Source organism: Heloderma suspectum, chromosome 6 (genome assembly GCF_057233095.1).
Source record: "Heloderma suspectum isolate Gila_16-S chromosome 6, 16-S_ref, whole genome shotgun sequence".
In the NCBI taxonomy this organism is placed as follows: domain Eukaryota; kingdom Metazoa; phylum Chordata; class Lepidosauria; order Squamata; family Helodermatidae; genus Heloderma; species Heloderma suspectum.
In genome coordinates, this window is record NC_139463.1 from 75,490,698 (window position 1) to 75,509,621 (window position 18,924).

At 46.4% G+C, this 18,924-nt stretch overlaps 1 protein-coding gene across 4 annotated transcripts in view; it reads left to right on the forward strand.

Moving 5' to 3' along the window:
• Positions 1-11,321: 11,321 nt before the first annotated feature.
• POLD1 (DNA polymerase delta 1, catalytic subunit) overlaps positions 11,322-18,924 on the forward strand; it is a 34,270-nt gene continuing 26,667 nt past the window's right edge. For 2 of the 4 annotated variants that reach the window (XM_084805036.1, XM_084805037.1), the window contains exons 1-7: positions 11,322-11,364; positions 13,227-13,441; positions 14,047-14,160; positions 14,893-15,033; positions 15,147-15,272; positions 15,934-16,102; positions 16,815-16,929. In XM_084805036.1, coding sequence (XP_084661162.1) covers positions 13,237-13,441; positions 14,047-14,160; positions 14,893-15,033; positions 15,147-15,272; positions 15,934-16,102; positions 16,815-16,929 — 870 coding nt within the window. In that variant the 5' untranslated portion in view covers positions 11,322-11,364; positions 13,227-13,236. The remainder of the gene's footprint in view (positions 11,365-13,226; positions 13,442-14,046; positions 14,161-14,892; positions 15,034-15,146; positions 15,273-15,933; positions 16,103-16,814; positions 16,930-18,924) is intronic. The other 2 variants (XM_084805038.1, XM_084805039.1) reach the window with 1 other exon arrangement.

Here is an 18,924-nt window from a genome sequence, read left to right on the forward strand (position 1 = left end):
CCAGCCCTTTGATCATCTTAATTGCCCTTTTTGGCACCTTTCCCAACTCTACAATATCCCTTTTTGAGGTGTGGTGAGATGACCAGAACTGAACTCAGTATGTCAAGTGTAGTCATTGCTTTGCTCCACCATTTTCAAACTGATCTTCTTATACCTTATCCCTCCATTCCTGTCCCTTGCATCCCTTGCCTTTTGAGGGCCAAGTTATAGTGTATGTTCTTCACACTTTTCAAAGAGCATGTTTAAACTTACCACTTTTGTTTTATTTTGATGGGGAGAAAAGCAGCTGGGCCCAAGCCAGAACATGCTCCAGATAATCATGCCAGTTTCCTGCTGAAAACCACCAGGCTGCTATGTGCCCCCCCATCGCCCCGGCACTATTTATTGCAAACAGCAGCTTCCGGGGCAAAGAACAGCTCCGCTCTGCAGCTGCTTTTCCTTCAGAATAAAAGTGACTAGCTTAAGCAGTTCTTTGGGCCTGAGAGAAGGGCTCGTGTCTAATTTTTTTAATGGTTGTTTAATATTAAGAACAATATTCTTCTAACTGACGTGAAGATTCATATGCCAGTCCGGTGGGCATTTGTTCATGGAATAAGGGAAGGCCCATCTTCTCCTTTGCCTCAGGCAGCAAAATATTTTGACCCAGCCTAATGTAGTAGATCTATAAAAGGGTCAGGGTGTGTGTATTTCAAACACGGTTCTCAGCACCTTCTCAGACCCCAAAATACAGTTCCCTTGGTTTGTTGGAAGAAGCTGTAATAATTAAATTGTTTTGAGACTGAATTTAAATGTACAAATTAAAGCCAGTGTGGTGTAGTGGCTAGAGTGTTGGACTGGGAGTCGGGAGATCCAGGTTCTAGTCCCCACTCAGCCATGGAGGCTTGCTGGGTGACTTTGGGCCAGTCACAGACTCTCAGCCCAAACTAGCTCACAGGGTTGTTGCTGTGAGGATAAAATGGAGAGGAGGAGGATAATGTATGCCACCTTGGGTTCCTTAAGGAGGAGAAAGGTGGGATATAAATGTAATAAATCATAACTAAATATGACCTAAAGACATTTTGAAATTAAAGCCTGTGATGGTGACACTACCTGATTACAGAGCTTTACTATAGCAGTGGCCAGAGCCTGCCCTACCATTAGGCAAGGGATAAACAACCCTTTTGGGCTACAGGTACATTTAGTAACTTGAGAAACTGTCCTGGGCACCACTACAAAGGACATGTAACCTTCCCAAAAGAGTGAATACAAGGCAGAGGTGGGGTCTGAGTCTCAACATACCAAACAACTCCTTTGAACTTACAGTTTTCAGCACGAGCAGAAACCTGTTTCACAGCAATCCCAGCTGCCAGTAAGAAAATGTATTGTTGGTTTTAAGTGGCAGAGGTAGGGTACCTTGGTGGGCACCAAGAAAGGTGTCCAGGGGCATATTGGGGCCCGCGGGCACCATGTTGCCTATCCTCTGCATTAAGCAGGTGAAGGCCAACAAATACATTACTTTTTCAATCTGTGTCTAGCAGCTACATCTTAAACAAAAACAAAAATTCTACAGTAGGTGTAGGGCCCCCAATCCAGATCTTAAAAGCCTCTTTGCAGCTACCCCCCACACTAGGATCCCCATCCAGAGGCGGCTGCCTGCACCTATCATAGAGTAAAAATGTGTGTGTGTTGCGAGTTGTGGGGAGGAATGGACCCATAACTGCTAGACACAGATTTAAAGTAATAAATAAAGTAATGCCTGTTCTGGCCCTGAGGTAATCGCCTCAGGGAGCAGGTGCATGGGGCAGCCATGGCAGTCTTCCTCTTGTACTCCCTGGCTATTCCCCTCTGTTAGAGAACAGAGCTGTGTGAGTCATACAACTTGTCCAGGGTGGGGTGGGGACTAAACTAGCCCGCTGCCTCAGGCAAGGAGGTGGAGAGCACTTTTCCATTGCCAGTGGTGAAGTAAGATTCAACTGCTAGCCGTGTCAGCATCTGTAGGTCAAATGGAGAGGGGGTGCCATCTTGGGCCAGCCCTGGCAGCAGCTGTATTCAAATGATATCCACATCGCTGTGCCATGCCTAAAGGCGGTTCATCTAGGATAGTCTTTCTGAGGCAGCCTGTTTAAAAATAATTCATAGGATGCTTACACTTGGGTACTGGAGAGGGTGAGCACATCACTTCTGAAAGGGGGAAAGTAAAAGGAATGAGGGGAAAACCAGAGGGAAATAAGCAATTAAGAATGGACAGGATATTCAAAATAGCGGCGGGGGGGGTGGTTAGAGAAGAGACTCATGATGACACACTTTGCAGTGATGTCACAGAGACCATTGATGGAGGCCTATAACACTGGAACAACCACCATCCCCACAGAGGGAAAAAATAATAATTAAAAACATAAGAAGAGCCCTGCTGGATCAGACCAAAGGTCCATCGAGTTCAGCGCCTGTTTCCCACAGTGACCAACCAGATGCCCCATTGGGAAGCCCACAAGCAGGATGGGAGGGCAATAGCATTCCCCTCCAAGCTGTTGCTGCCAAACACCTGATACTTGGGGATATACAGCCTCTGAACCTGGAAGTTCCATTTTGCTATCATAGCGAATAGCTCTTGATAGATCAGTCCCTTGATGGATTTATCTCACTCTTTTTATGCCAACAAATTTGGAACCCTCAACAATGGCCACAAGACTGGAAAAGGTCAGTTTACATTCCAATTCCAAAGAAGGGCAACGCCAAAGAGTGCTCAAACTACCGTACAATTGCGCTCATTTCACATGCCAGCAAGGTGATGCTCAAAATCCTACAAGCTAGGCTTCAGCAGCATGTGAACCGAGAACTACCGGAAGTACAAGCTGGGTTTCAAAGAGGCAGAGGAACTAGAGATCAAATCGCCAACGTTCGCTGGACCATGGAGAAAGCACGAGAATTCCAGAAAAACGTCTATTTCTGCTTCATTGACTACGCTAAAGCCTTTGATTGTGTGGATCACAACAAACTGTGGCAAATTCTGAAAGAGATGGGAGTACCAGACCTCCTTACCTGTCTCCTGAGAAACCTGTACGAGGGTCAAGAAGCAACAGTAAGAACCAGACATGGAACAACCGAGTGGTTCAAAATTGGGAAAGGAGTACGACAAGGCTGTATATTGTCGCCCTGCTTATTTAATTTATATGCAGAGTACATCATGAGAAACACCGCGTTGGATGAATCACAGGTCGGAATTAAGATTGCTGGGAGAATTATCAACAATCTCAGACACGCAGACGATACCACCCTAATGGGCGAAAGCGAAGAGGATCTAAAGAGCCTCTTGTTGAGGGTGAAAGTGGAGAGTACAAAAGCTGGTTTGAAAGTCAACATTAAAAAAACTAAGATCATGGCATCTGGCCCCATCACTTCCTGGCATATAGAAGGGGAAGAAATGGAAGCAGTGACAGATTTTATTTTCTTGGGCTCCAAGATCACCGCAGACAGTGACTGTAGCCATGAAATTAAAATACACTTGCTCCTTGGGAGGAAAGCTATGGCAAACCTAGACAGCATAGTAAGAAGCAGAGACATCACCTTGCCGACAAAGGTCCGCATAATCAAAGCTATGGTTTTCCCAGTAGTAATGTATGGCTGTGAGAGCTGGACTATAAGGAAGGCTGAGCGCCGAAGAATCAATGCTTTCGAACTGTGGTGCTGGAGAAGACTCTTACGAGTCCCCTGGACTGTAAGGAGGTCAAATCAGTCCATCCTAAAGGAAATCAACCCTGACTGCTCATGGGAAGGACAGATGAAGCTCAAATGTTTTATCCACCTAATGCGAAGAGAAAACTCTCTGGAAAAGACCCCGATGCTGGGAAAGACTGAAGGCAAAAGGAGAAGGGGATGGCAGAGGATGAGATGGCTAGATAGCATCACCGATGCAATGAATATGGACTTGAGCACACTCCGGGAGAGAGCGGAGGACAGGAAGGCCTGGCGTGCTATGGTCCATGGGGTCACAAAGAGTTGGACACGACTGAACAACAACAACAACAACAACAAGCCAGTGCTGATCACTACTATCTGGTGACAGGTGAACCCATAAATTAAATACACAAGACGAACAAAGGCCCAAAATGTTTGTAGGGAAACTGTGCAAAATTATTGGAGTTCTTCTGATAAATCAGAAATAGATCTCTTTCAAAAAAATGAAAAGTTGGATTTTCCGAACTTGCAGTGCAGTCTTATACGTGTCTATTCAGAAGTAAGCCCCACGGAATTCAATGGGCTTTCTCACAGGTAAATGCATATGGAATTGCAGCTTTAATTTATTTGTTGCCCATCTATCCCACCTTTCCTGTTTTTGCTAAGAGTGAATGATTTACAGCTCGATCCTATGTATAGGATAAATACTTACCCAATGGTAAGTACTCAGGACTTATTTCCAAGTAAGTGTGAACAGAATAGACTCCTGACAACCCTGTAAAGTAGATTAGAATGGCCACCCAGCCAATCTAAACCTGGACCCCTCCATTCCAATACTGTCAAATTCTGCTTTATTACTGTTCTTAATCACATTTGTATCCCATCCTTCTTCCAAAGAGTTCTGGGTGGCATACAAGGATGGGAGTTACTCCACTTTATCCTGAACAGGGCTGGTGTCAAGAGTAAGCATGGTCGTGCACTGCTGAGGGCCCATACACCAACAGGGGCCCACTAACAAGAACCTCCTGGACTCGTTCCTCCTCTTTGCCATTGCAACCTGCTTGCTCACCTGCCTCTCACTCAGGCCCAGACAACGGTGGCAGCACCGCTGTCTGGGCCTGAGCGAGAGGCAGGTGAACAAGCAGGTTGCAATGGCAAAGAGGAGGAGCGAATCCAGGAGGTTCTTGTCAATAGGCCTGCCAAGCTTTTTGCCTAGCGGTAGCAGTAATGAAGAAGAGGATAAGGAGCAACAGCAGCTGGTGACAATAGCAGTGAGAAGGTAGACTCACTGAGGGCAGAGGCCCATTGAGGGTGCCTTGCCCAAGGGCCCTCAAAAACCTGGAGCTGGCACTGATTCTAACAACAAACCTGTGAGGTTGGTTAGTCTGCGGGAGTGACGAGTAGCCCAACATTACCTAGTACGTTTCAGGGCGGCTGAATGGGGATTTGTACTCTGATCTCTCAGGCCAAAGCCTGTCATGCTAATTGCTATACCATGCTAGGTGTCAGTCGGCAAGAAGGACAAAATTTGAACCCATAACCTTCTGATCCCTTTCAGCACGTAATCCAGTTCACTTACCCATTAAGCACCACCTCTCACTCTAAACCTTGTGCTTTTTACGCAAGTGCACCAGAGAGAGAGACAGAGACAGAGAGACAGAGATGAAGAAAAAAGGAAGTGCTTTTGCTTGATGTGGGAAATAAAAGAGAAGCTTTTTCACAATCCGGGGGTTTACATGAGAAACAAGCCTATTTCACAGTATTGGGCAGGCTTTACAGAAATTCACGCAGATTATCAAAGCCGCACAGACCAATTCTATGCTGTGGCTAAGATGGCTGTCCTCCCCTCCCCCCCAGCTCCTGTGCAAGCTAGTCAGTATCCCATTTTCCTCTTTGCTGAGTTGCCAAGCTATCCTTAATTGCTTGGGGCAGGCAAACAGGTGTCCTCCAGATTCTGGACTAGAATTCCCATGAGCCCCAGACAATACAGCCAATGGTCGGGGCTTATGGGAGTTGTCATCCAAAACATCTGGAAGGCACCATGTTGCCTACCTTCACACCAGAGAGGGAGGGAGGGAGGGTGGGGGACAAAGGGTTTGGAGTTTACTGTTCCTTCTCTGTACTCTTCTCACTGCTCATTCTCTTGAAGAAGGTAGGTGAACAGGCAACAATTGGAAGGAGGTAGTACAACAAGGCCAGGAGGTTCCAGGGTGCGGCACTGGGCCCCCTATTGAGTGCGAGCCTTGGCCCATGCCCAGTGATGTCGGCTTTGATCCTATCTCAGAAATGAAGCAGGTATCATGGAGGCAGAACACTTATTTTTATTATTTATTTAAAGTATTTTTATCCTGCTCCTCAGCCAAAAAGGCTCCTGGAGCTGCTTACATATAATCAGTAAAACAATACAGTCCCTGCCCACAGGCTCACAGGCCAAGGGGCTTCTTTCTTCACACAGAGCTTTTATCCTGCTGTTGAGATTGGTTACTCACTGAAGTTCACAGGTCCTTTAGATGACATCATCAACCTCCAGGATGTCTCTGGACTAAATTACATTTATTCCATTTTTTAAAAGATTGGAGGTAATGAGAGCATCTCTACACCAGCCTAAAATCCCGCATTTAAAACAGGGCTTTCTGCTTCCATTTTAAATGCAGGATCGCAGACGGACTCCTTTTACACATGCTTCCTTACCTCCCCTTCCCCCCCCCCCTTATCTGAGACTTCCATGTGTTTCATTATACAGCCACTAGATGGCGTTGTGGTCTAGCTCCCCTGATTGTGTCTTTTCTCTTTCCTTTTTCATGAGGGAACTCAAGCAGAACTCAAGCATAGCAATTTGATAGCTCATTATCTTCGGTCTTTTAAAAAATGGAATAAGGGTCATTTAGTGTGGGAGATGCCCTAGAGGTTGACAACGTCTTCTAAAGGACCCGCAAACTTCCATGAGTAACCAGACTCAATAGCAGGATAAAAGCTCCCTGTGAAGAAGCCCAGAGCTATAAAATTACAGCGCTGGTCAGGCTAAGAGTCAGTGGCTGGCCCAAGGTCACCCAGTGAGCTTCATGGCCAAGTGGGGACCAGAACCCAGATCGGCCAAGTCCCAGTCCAACACTCTAAGGCACCCACCACTGTAACACTCTAAATGTCTTGTGTAGAAAAACTCAGTGCACCTACTCATGCATCCATAAGAAAGGCTGGATCAATGGATGGTCTTCCATCCATTCAAAAAGGCTGAAATGCCTCACCTAAGGCTTAGTTGCTGGCAGTAAGAGCTTTAAGCTACTGTAGGCTGGTATTCCCCCCCACCCTTCTCCAAAATGGAAATTGGCCCTTGCACTGAAGGTTTGAAGGTTTCACTAGATCAGACTAAGGCAGTGGAGGCTGGTGGCTCCGATATCAGTGAGGCTGTGAATCCATCCTGGGTTTTAGTCAGAACCAGCCAGAATTCTAAAGGAGCTACCCAAGATGGTGAACCTATTTTGTGGATAGGGTTCAGCACCTTGGATAGCTCCTTTAGAGTTCTGGCTGTTTTTGACTGAAACTCAGAGTGGATTCACTGGCTCACTGACAGCCATCAGCTTCCACTGTGTGCAACTGAGTTCAATTACTTTCATTCAGTACATGTGCATAAGAGTTGAGGCTGTTTGCAAAAATCATGACAACACACACACATAGTGCTGCAACCCTCACACACATTGACTTGGTTCGGATGACCTGACAGCCTACCATGGGTTAATTTGCCCACAAGGGGCTGCGGTGTTTGCCAGCCACCATTATGAATATGCAAGCCCCAGTCTGTTTTAGGGTTATGCAAGGGTTGTTTAACCCTCAAATAACTCACAATGCCCAGGTTCGCACAACATGACAAGCCACAGTAACCCCTGGCCAGGGCTTGCATATTCATAATAATAGCTGGCACGCCCCACAGCCTCTCACAGGTAAATTAGTTGGGCTGTTGTGTCATGCAAACTGGACCATTTTGTAGTTTAGTCTTACAGAGTAAAACAGGGATGGAGAGCATGCGGCCCTCCAGATGTTGTACTGCACCTCCCAGCGTCCCTCACTCTGGGCAATGCTGGCTAGGGCTGATGGGAGTTACAGTCCACCAACATCTGAAGGACACAAGCTCCCCACCCATGGAGTAAATGATGAATGTGTAACTTGGGGGATGTAGATTGGCACGTGGAGGAAAGCATTGCATCCCATAGACTAGATAAAATTTAGCCCAAGGGTTGCCAAGTTCCTCCTTCTGCCCCCCCCATATGAAACGATTAATTCAAATGCAAATTAATTCAGAGGTATCTAAACTTTAATCTTTGCTACTTCTAGGGATGGGGAAGAAGAGACACATCATACTATCAAGTCATGGTTAGGGTGCAATCCTATGCATGTGTAGACAGAAAGAAGTTGTTTCTGTCTAAACACGCATAGGATTGCACCCTTAATTTTCTATCTAGCCTCCTATGCAGTGTTGTCATTTTAACACCATTCAGTGAGGAAAAATCCCTAGGGCTTCAAAGAAGTGTTAAGAAGGCCAGGCTGAAAAACAATAATTGTGATCTCTTGTCTGGGACATCAGGAGATATTAACCCCTGTTATTGATGCTAAAGACTGCTTGTAATGGTAGCCTTTTTTGGAGTTTCCTCTCCAGAAAATGCTGGTGTTTGTAATTTCAAAGGAAGAGCAGCCATAATTTATGTTGTCCTTGTAGTAGGTTTTGGTGTGTAGATCTTTTTTCCCCCTTAACTGGTCTAATCTAGTCAACAGTGCAACCCTGTTCATGTTTATTTGAGAGTAAGTCCTATTGTGTCACATGGGGTTTACGCCCTAGCAAATGGGTTTAGGATTGTTTAGCAGGTGTATCCTATGCATGTCTACCTGAAGTAAGTCCCACTGAGTTCAGTGGGAGTTACTCCCAGGTAAGGAGGTAGAAGACAATAGCCTAAGACAGGTTGCAGACTGGCAATTTTTCATGTAAGGTATTTTCTCTGCCCTGCTCCTGTTTCTTCCGATGCATCTGATGAAGTGGACTTTTAGTCCACAAAAGTTCGTTGTTGTGCAGTCGTTCAGTCGTGTCCGACTCTTTGTGACCCCATGGACCACAGCACGCCAGGCCTTCCTGTCCTGCGCTCTCTCCCAGAGTGTGCTCAAGTCCATTTTCATTGCATCGGTGATGCTATCTAGCCATCTCATCCTCTGCCATCCCCTTCTCCTTTTGTCTTCAGTCTTTCCCAGCATCAGGGTCTTTTCCAGTGACTTTTCTCTTCACATTAGGTGGCCAAAATATTTGAGCTTCAGCTTCAGTATCTGTCCTTCCAATGAGCAGTCAGGGTTGATTTCCTTTAGGATGGACTGATTTGACCTCCTTGCAGTCCACGGGACTCGTAGGAGTCTACTCCAGCACCACAGTTTGAAAGCATCAATTCTTCGGCGCTCAGCCTTCCTTATAGTCCAGCTCTCACAGCCATATGTTACTACTGGGAAAACCATAGCTTTGATTATGCGGACCTTTTTCGGCAAGGTGATGTCTCTGCTTCTTACTATGCTGTCTAGGTTTGCCATAGCTTTCCTCCCAAGGAGCAAGTGTATTTTAATTTCATGGCTACAGTCACTGTCTGCGGTGATCTTGGAGCCCAAGAAAATAAAATCTGTCACTGCTTCCATTTCTTCCCCTTCTATATGCCAGGAAGTGATGGGGCCAGATGCCATGATCTTAGGTTTTTTTAATGTTGACGTTCAAACCAGCTTTTGCACTCTCCACTTTCACCCTCAACAAGAGGCTGTTTCGATCCTCTTCGCTTTCTGCCATTAGGGTGGTATCGTTTGCGTATCTGAGGTTGCTGATAATTCTCCCGGCAATCTTAATTCCGACCTGTGATTCATCCAACGCGGTGTTTCTCATGATGTACTCTGCATATAAATTAAATAAGCAGGGCGACAATATACAGCCTTGTCGTACTCCTTTCCCAATTTTGAACCAATCAGTTGTTCCATGTCTGGTTCTTACTGTTGCTTCTTGACACTCGTACAGGTTTCTCAGGAGACAGGTAAGGTGGTCTGGTACTCCCATCTCTTTAAGAATTTGCCACAGTTTGTTGTGATCCACACAATCAAAGGCTTTAGCGTAGTCAAAGAAGCAGAAATAGATGTTTTTCTGGAATTCTCTTGCTTTCTCCATGATCCAGCGAATGTTGGCGATTTGATCTCTAGTTCCTCTGCCTCTTCTAAACCCAGCTTGTACTTCCGGTAGTTCTCGGTTCACATGCTTGTAGGATTTTGAGCATCACCTTGCTGGCATGTGAAATGAGCGCAATTGTACGGTAGTTTGAACACTCTTTGGCGTTGCCCTTCTTTGGAATTGGAATGTAAACTGACCTTTTCCAGTCTTGTGGCCACTGTTGAGTGTTCCAAATTTGTTGGCATATTGAGTGCAGCACTTTAACAGCATCATCTTTTAGGATTTTAAATAGCTCAGCTGGAATACTGTCATCTCCGCTAGCTTTGTTGTTACTAATGCTTCCTAAGGCCCACTTGACTTCACTCTCGAGGATGTCCGGCTCAAGTTCCGTGACCGCACTATCATGGCTATCAGGGACATTAAGATCTTTCCTGTATAGTTCTTCTGTGTATTCTTTCCACCTATTCTTAATCTCATCTGCTTCTGTTAGGTCCCTGCCTTCTTTGTCCTTTATCATGCCTGTCTTTGCACAAAACGTTCCCTTGAGATCATCGCCGGTTTTCTTGAAGAGATCTCTAGTCTTTCCCATTCTATTGTTTTCTTCGATTTCTTTGCATTGTTCATTTAAGAAGGCCTTCTTGTCTCTCCTTGCTATTCTCTGGAAATCTGCATTCATTTGGGTATATCTTCCCCTTTCTCCCTTGCTTTTTGCTTCCCTTCTTTCCTCAGCTACTTGCAAAACCCCACAAAAGTTAATGCCATAATAAATGTGTCAGTCTTTATGGTGCTACAAGACTCTGTCATTTTTGTTGCAACAGAACTAAGGGTGCAACCCTATGCATGTTACCATGCATACTGTAGAGTTTTTTTTCCTGTATAAACATGCATAGGATTGCACCCTTACATGGCTAACCACTGTTGAGTTGGAGAGGCGGTTGGAAAAGACGCTCACGACTTTTGTGACATTGATCCCAACATAATTACGCCTTTGCTAGTGTAGGCTGATGGCTTCGATTTCGGTGGGGCTGTAAATCCATCCTGGGTTTCAGTCAGAACCAACCAGAGCTCTAAAGGAGCTATCTAAGGTGCTCAACCCTATCCCCAAAGTACGTTCAGCACCTTAGATAGCTCCTTTAGAGTTCTGTCTGGTCCTGACTGAAACCTACAGTGGCTTTACAGCCCCACCGAAATCGGAGCCACCAGCCTCCACTGGCCTGTGCCTATCGACGATCGGGTCTTTCCTGTATGCCAGTTTCCTAGCCACAGCGAGACCATGAGCTCTCACGCATGCGCTTTCAGATCACGGCTTCTTTGACACTTTAAAGATGATGCCAGCGGCTCGCCGGAGGGACGGGGTACGCATGCGTTTAGCAGCTGACGGCTCGCGGGACGCGAAGTGCTTGGTTCCTCGTCGCTGCCTGGATGGCGGTGACCAATGAGGAAAGGGTTGGCATGGCAACAAGGCACTGGAGAACGAGGCTCCTCCCCTGAGCTTGTTGGCGGGAGAGCGGTCAGGGAACTGGGGGAGTGAGGTGAGAGGTGTAGCGGGGATGGAAGTCGGGGGGGGGAGGCAGGTACCCCTTGTAGTTGGGGGCGCTCGGGGAGCGGGCTGCTGGGGTGGGGAGAGGGTGGGTCACGTGAGTGCACCAATAGGGGCTACTTGGGGGCAGGGAAAGGGTGAGCGCTTGAGGGGTATGATATATCGGGGATACTTAGGGGGCAAATGGGGCTGCGGTGGATGAGGGGCGCTGAGGATGTGGAGATGGAGGCGTCATTCCTGGGAGAGGGGTCAGCAGAGGCCCTGTGGAGCACTGGGCAGGCTGTATTAGAGCTGTCGCCACCCTGGTGCCCTCCAGATGCGTTGGACTACTGCCCAACTTGCTGTATAAAGTGCAAGTAGAGGTTTTTTTTTTGCGGGGGGCAGGATAGATGGGGGTAATTGTGCGGGAGGGAAGTGAATGGAGCTTGGGCAGTTTTAGGGACACACTTGCAGGAACCGAGGCATTATTGTTCTTGAGGCCTCTTGTGGGAAGGATTGATTCGTAGTGCTGTTGGCTCTGGTATAGCTATATAAGATTTAAAATTCCCCTTCTGGGTCAAGCCAGTGGTTCGTCTAGCACAGTGTAAACAGCTATTAAGGGCACAATCCTATGCATGTTTAGACAGAAAAAAAGCACCCAGCATGGCTGGCTGGGGAATGCAGGGAGTTGTAGGACTTTTTTCTGTCTGAACATGTATAGAATTGTGCCCTAAAAGAATGAAGCAAAACACATGGAACCAATAGTGGTGACTACTTCTGATAGCTAAGAAGACAATCCCCTGTTGCCTGACTTGGAAGGGGGAGACCATAGGACAGCCTTCCCCAGCCTGGTTCCCTAAAACATCTAGAGTCTAGATGTTTCAGACTACAAGTCTCATCAGCCTTTGGTAGCATGGCCAATGGTCAGGGACAGTGGGCGTTGTAATCCAAAACACCAGGTTGGGGATGGCAATTTTGTGTCAGCTCAGTTTGTAAATTTGCCCAGGGCATCTGGCTGATGGTTGGTGAAAGAAGATGCTGATCTTGGTGGGCCATTGGTCTGATTCAGCATGACCATCCTTATATGCCTTTTTAAAGATGACTAAGGCAAAATTTGCTTAGTAGGTATATTGACAGTTTCCAACGTTTTTATTTTTGAAAAGCACCCGATGGAGGCTGCCTTTTTGAGGACTGCTTAACCCTTTTCCTTCTTGCTATTTGTCTGCTGAAAATTACTCACTCCAAACAGTTTCACCGTGAGGGAAAAGATAACGGACTCCATAACTTTACTCTAGAGGTTTAGAAAGCAGTTGGAGCAGGGGATTTTAGGTGGGGGAATGGCAGGAAGGGAAAGTGTTAAGCAGACCCCCCTTTGTTGTTCTTTGCAGCCCAACAAAACAAACTGCCCAGGGACCATTTTACCTGTCTTCTGTCTAATGTATAGATCGGCCTGAAGTGCCCTCACTGATCCTTCAGTCTGACTCTTCTTACAGTGCAAATATATGCAGTAAAATAAGTGCAGTCTTCTGTCTGCATGCTTTGCAATACATAATATAAGCAAAGCCTGCAGAGAAATGGTAGTGTACCTGGGGCAGGTGAGAGCTAGTACCATACTTGTGGGGGAGCAGTGGCAGGGTAGGGATACAACTGGTGGAGCCACTGATTCCATGAAGGTTGAGACACTGGACTTCCTAGGAACAAATAATGTGGACAGTGGCTGCTACAAAGGGGGCTTTGGAGTACTGGTAGTTTGGTGTCGTCTTCTGATTTTGCTCAGGGAGTGTGACCAGGAACTGTGGAGGCCTTTTGGCAAGAGCTTGACTTTGATGAGAGAGTGGGTTGGCCATTGACATGGGGCACTCTTTGTTCTCTTAGGAATTCCAAAATGGAAAACAAGCGGAAGGCTTCCGTGGGAGGCTCTGGCATGGGGGAACCTACTCTGTCGCAACGGAAAAGGCTGCGAGGAGGGGATTGGGAGGAGGATGGCCCTTCACAGTTTGAAGAGGAGCTGGCATTTCTGGATGAAGTGGAGGCTGAGATGGCTCTGGAGATGAAAGAAGCACAGCTGGCACCTGATGCCATCCCACTTAGTGAGTGAGATGCGACCAAACAGGGAGGGGACTCTCTATGAGAGTAACTCAGCAGAGGGACTCAGGAGTGGAGTAAGGCAGCTGGGGAGGCTGTTTGGCACAGGTTGCCCAAGGAACTCTTGTTTTTGAAACGCTTTATATCAGGAGCGGGCAACCTGTGGCCCTTCAGATGTTTTGGCCTACAACTCCCATCACCCCTAGCCAGTGTACCCAATGATGGGAGTTATAGACCAAAACACCTGGAGGGACGCACGTTGCCCACCCATGCTTTATATGTTTATTTGTTCTTATACAAGTGGAGTATATTCTTTTTTACAAAGTCCATTTTTAAAAACTGCGTATTCTGTATTCCTGGTAGTTTTTATTATGTCATTTTCCATTGTGCTCCTGAGTAGCAGTGAAATATGTTGGGCGCACCACATATCATAATAAAATAACACTTTTCATGCACTTGTTCAAGGTTTTGCCTCTCTCTTTCCAGTGCTGCCCCTGACTTCTTTCTGCTTTTTTTCAGCAAGTACATTGGACTTGGGAGGGTCAAAATCTTTAGTTGTGCAGGCTCTGAGATTGCGCAGCTCTGATCTGGATTTCTCTACTCCCTTCAGGTAATCTCTTCTCATCGGTGCAGAATCCCAAGTGGCAGAGGCCGCTGCCTGCCATATTAAACCCCAGAGAGGATGCCCTGTGTTTCCAGCAAGTGGAACTGGATTATTATGTGGGTGAGTGCAGAAGCAGGTTGAGATGCTGATGGAACAGTCTTGAAGGTGTTACGGGACATATGGGCTGAGAATCTCTGGTTCCTTTCCTTCTCCTGGGAAGGGGTTTGCAGAACTGAGTATTCCCTTTGTCGGACTAAACAATAACTCTCTGCTCCTAGAGGGGAAGTTTGATGCTATTATAGTTCCTGGGGCTTTTGATAGCTACAATAGCTCCACAATGTTCTTAGCTCTTGCTTGCCAGGCAGGGTGAATAGGGTCTGGAATTCCCCAGACAGGTTGTAGTCCCATTTTCCTGATTGCTGAGTTGTGAGAAGGTGCTTGTAGGAGAGTGTCCTTGAAAATCTGTGTGCAAAACCTGAAAAACATTTACTTTCATTTTGAGGGGAAAAGGGCGAGTTGCTAGCCCTCATGGTTGCAGAATAAGATAGTACAGAAAATAAAGTGGGCTATTTCTGCTAAGAACTAAAAACAGAAAAGCTGGCCTAGAAAAGATCAGAGCAGTTGTCCCCAACCTGGCACCCTCCAGATGTATTCGACCACAACTCCAACACATCTGGAGGGTGCCAGATTGGGCGAGGCTGGACTAGAGCAACCCTTCAACTCACATTTGCACTATTGTCTGCTATGCTAGCTAAGTCATTTGTGTGCATTGTGGATATTTTCTAGTGGAGAGACGTTGTACATTACTGTGGTTCAACAGCTAATCCAGCCTCCCTTCTCTTCCTGAGGCAGGTTCTCACATCCCGGGCTTCCCAGGATCCACCCAGGGTCCTGTTCCTGTGTTGCGTATGTTTGGTGTCACTGTAGCTGGCAACAGTATTTGCTGCCACATCCATGGCTTTGCCCCCTATTTCTATGTGCCTGCACCGGCTGGTGAGTATGTAGATATGGTGGAAAGAGGGTGGGGAGAAGAGGCTACCCTGAACTGTCCTGCAGTATAATCCATTTCCTGCTCCCTCTCCTCTCCCTGTTCATTTTTCTCCCAGGATTCCAAGCAGAGCACCTGGCCGACTTTCAGCGGGAACTGAATGCAGCTATCATCCGGGACATGAGGTCCAACAAGGACGGTCTGAGCCAGGTAGTTCTGGCAGTGGAGATCTGCAATAAGCAAAGTGAGCGTATTCAAAGAGTTTGTGTGTGTGCAGGGCTCCCTCTGTGGTTGGCAAGGTGTGGGTTTGGGCCAGTTCTGGGGTGCTTGCTGTGCCATAAAATCACAGCAACCCCACTCTTGTAGCACCCTGACAATATTGCCGTTCAGTTCTCAGTCCTAGTGGTACCATCCTGCTGCTTTGACTGTTACTCTCTGGTACTATTGTAATGGTTGAGTTGGGCTTGAATAGCTAAGATTGTCTTGCAGATATAATGGCTCTCAGAAGGCTTTAAGAGTTCTCAAACCAGGGCCCGTTCTACCCTAGTCTCTCCCCAACCTAGGCTTGTAAATAGCCACTTTCTTGGTAGCCTGTGTCAAGTAAGAATTGCTTCCAAGCAACTAAACTTTACAAAAACTCTGTGTGTGTGTGTGTGTGTGTGTGTGTGTGTGTATTTCCACCCCATCCCACCATCCCTGTGGGCCAGCAGCTTTTATGAATTTACTGTTTGGAGGGCCTACAATCTCCACTGAATAGGCAAAGTTGGAAGGAAGAAGACGCAGATATGGAAGCTGATGAAGTCAGGGGGGTGGGGAGAAGATGTGGATTTGGGGTAAGGGGATCCACAGTCTCCAAAGGAGGCTGAATTCCTTTTATCCCCTAAGACTGTTTTCCCTCACTTCAGATATGTATGGCTACCATGGGCAGCATCTCATTCCATTTCTGAAAATTACTATGGCAATGCCTCGGCTAATTGCCCCCGCCAAGAGGTTGCTAGAACAGGGGATGCGGTGTGGAACTTTGGGAGTGCACCACTATCAAGCCTACGAGGCCAATATTGACTTCGAAATCAGGTAGGACCTGCTATCAGGACTATTTGCTTCCCTGCTTTGAAAACAGGCACTTTCACCCTGCTCTGTTTCACAACCAGGGCTAGAGTACCTCAGCATAATGAGGTTCCTAGCCCTCCTGGTTGCTCAGAACTGCGTGGTTTTCAGAAAAGGCTCAGATACCGAAGTGGGAGGAGGACTGGATGAGGCACTGGTGTTCACACATGTTTCCTTGTGTTGCTTATGGAGACGCTGTTATTTGCCAATAAAAAGTGAATGGCCAGGACCCTGCAGCATGGTATGTTTGGGGAAAGAGGGGATACAAGGACACCGGGATAGATTCTGCGTATGTTCTGTCTGTGAGGAATACCTGGTGAAAATTCTGTTTGTCTCTGTGCTCTTTTAATGCTCATGTCTGCTCTTCCTCAGTCCTTCCCCTTTTTGCCATTATGAATTGTTCTGTGGCAATCTTCCCCAACTACAACCCTTGCATTCCTGATTATTGGATATGCTGGCTGGGGCTGATGGGAGTTGTAGTCTAAAAGATCTGGAGGACACCAGGTTGGGAAGGCTGATCTGTGGTCTTATTTGTGAACTGCAATGAAAGAGCTTTTTGCCCAGAAAGGCAGCATGAACATACCTAAATAAAATAAAACTGAGGTTGATGGGAAAGATGTGAATTTTCAAGACTCTCTCCATAGCTGCCCTAACACCCAAGATTTCTCTCCCAACTTAGGTTTATGGTGGATCGAGATGTTGTTGGCTGCAACTGGATTGAATTGCCTGCTGGAAAGTATCGCCTGCGGCAGGAACAGCCTGCTGGAGAATCCAGCAAAGAGAATCCACCCAAGGTGCTTTGGGGAACAGGTTTCTGAAGGTGCAGAGTAGGGCTTCTTGGGAAAGGCCCTGTTAATGATTCTCCTAGTATAGGTCAGCCTTCCCCTACTTTCCGCCCTCTAGATATGTTGGACTGCAATTGCCATCATCCTCGGCCAGTCTGCCCATTGACCATGTGGTTGGGGATGATGGATGACACCAGATTAGGGAAGGCTGTATTGGTACCAGAGTCTTCTTTGCCCAGTAAGTGGCTCAGAGGGAACCTGTAGCATTTGGAGTGAGATTTTAAACCATGTTTGTAGCATTCACTGTCCTCAGGGATAAATGAGGTTTCTCACCAACAGTATTGGGTATGGTTCTTGCCTTTGTCAAGTAAGGGAGTTTCAGATTAGGCGATGTCTTTAAAATGCGGGGAAGCGCGTACCTGTTCCTTTGGTAGAGAAGTGAAGGCCCAGGAAAAAAAGGAAAAATTTGGAAAAAACAGTTTTTTTCCAAGGACCATTTTTGTTTTTTTCTGAAAAATTGAGCAGCTTTGGATTATGAATTATATGGTTTTAGAATTTAGACAAGGTGTTTATATATTGTTACTCAGTCTTTACTCCCTCCAAAATGATTCTAAAAACTATGTAATAAGAACACTTTTATAGAAAGACTGGATATGTAAAATGTCTGGAAATAATGAAGCCATGGGGAAAAAGATTCTTTTAATCCTCTTTATAAGATTTCCAGCATAGTTATTTCTTCCATTCTTTATTAAAATTAGTAGCCTAATGTATCTTTTACTAATAGACGTTTAGGATGTTCCAAGTCATGCTCAGTATATGAGTAGAGTCACTAGATAATAATATGGAAGATAATGTGCTTTTTTGACAGTTTGGGTTTTGTTCTACTGAATCCTGTGTTTCTGGGCTTGTTCTGATTAGATGCTGTAGCAGTCAGTTAATGCAGTTCTAATCTGAAACCCACACAGGAAAAAAACACTGTAGGTTATTCCACCACTGTCACCAGATGCAGCCTGTGGGTTATCCCATATGTGTTTCTTTTTTTTATTAACTTTGAGGGTTGGGCCTATAGAACTCACTGCCACAGTTTTTAATAAAGTTCTCAATTAGACCTCACCATTAGGGAATGCTGCCTCAGCTGTAAAACCTTATAACTGCTGCCACTAGAGTAAACCCTGTTTACCTAAAAGAAACTCAGAAGCCTGGTTCCTGTGGTGTAGGGATGGGATTGACATTACCACTAGGGACCACGTTTCAGAATGAACAAAAAACAAGATGTTCATTAATGGAAATTATTTGCAAAAGTGAATAAAATGCCATTCTTCAAATGATACGTTGCTCAAAGGTTCTGGGGAGAGCAATTGTTTGGCCCCTAGAAAGCATGTGGGGTCCATAGGATGCTTTGGATTACTGGATCCTTTGAGCCAGGAATCCATGCTCCCCACCCACTCCTCCTCTCCCTTGTAGCTGGTGCAGAGAGAACTGCACTGGCTGCATCTCCAAGGTTGGAAAGGTACCTTGGAGAGCAGGTAGATGGGGGTGTTCTGTGGGGAGGGGAGAGGCCAGGATACGAGCTATCCCCAGGCCTCTCCAGCCCCCTCCCCCCAGGGGGAGGGAAAAAAGGCCTGTCTAGCTAAAATGCAGAGCAGGAAGAGCAGGGAGGCGACGATTGCCTTCACTGCTCCTCCCGCTCTGCATGGATGCTCATAAGCCTTCGAACCTGGAGGCTTACGAGCCATCGGGGGTGAAAGCAATAGGATTGCACCCCAAATTAAATATGGTTGCTTACCATTTCTAAGCTGAGTCTTTCTCAGCTAAATAAAATCTCGATAGCTTTTCCTCAGATCAGATTTCCCTAAGCTTCATCCCACAAACAGGAACAGGTTTAGGAATTTCCCTAAACTTTCTTACAAATAGGAACAGATGCTGTATACCAGTTTTCCTCTGCCACCAGCTTTTCCTGCTTCTTCTGGCTTCTAGGATGATTCAGATGTTTCAGGGGCTACT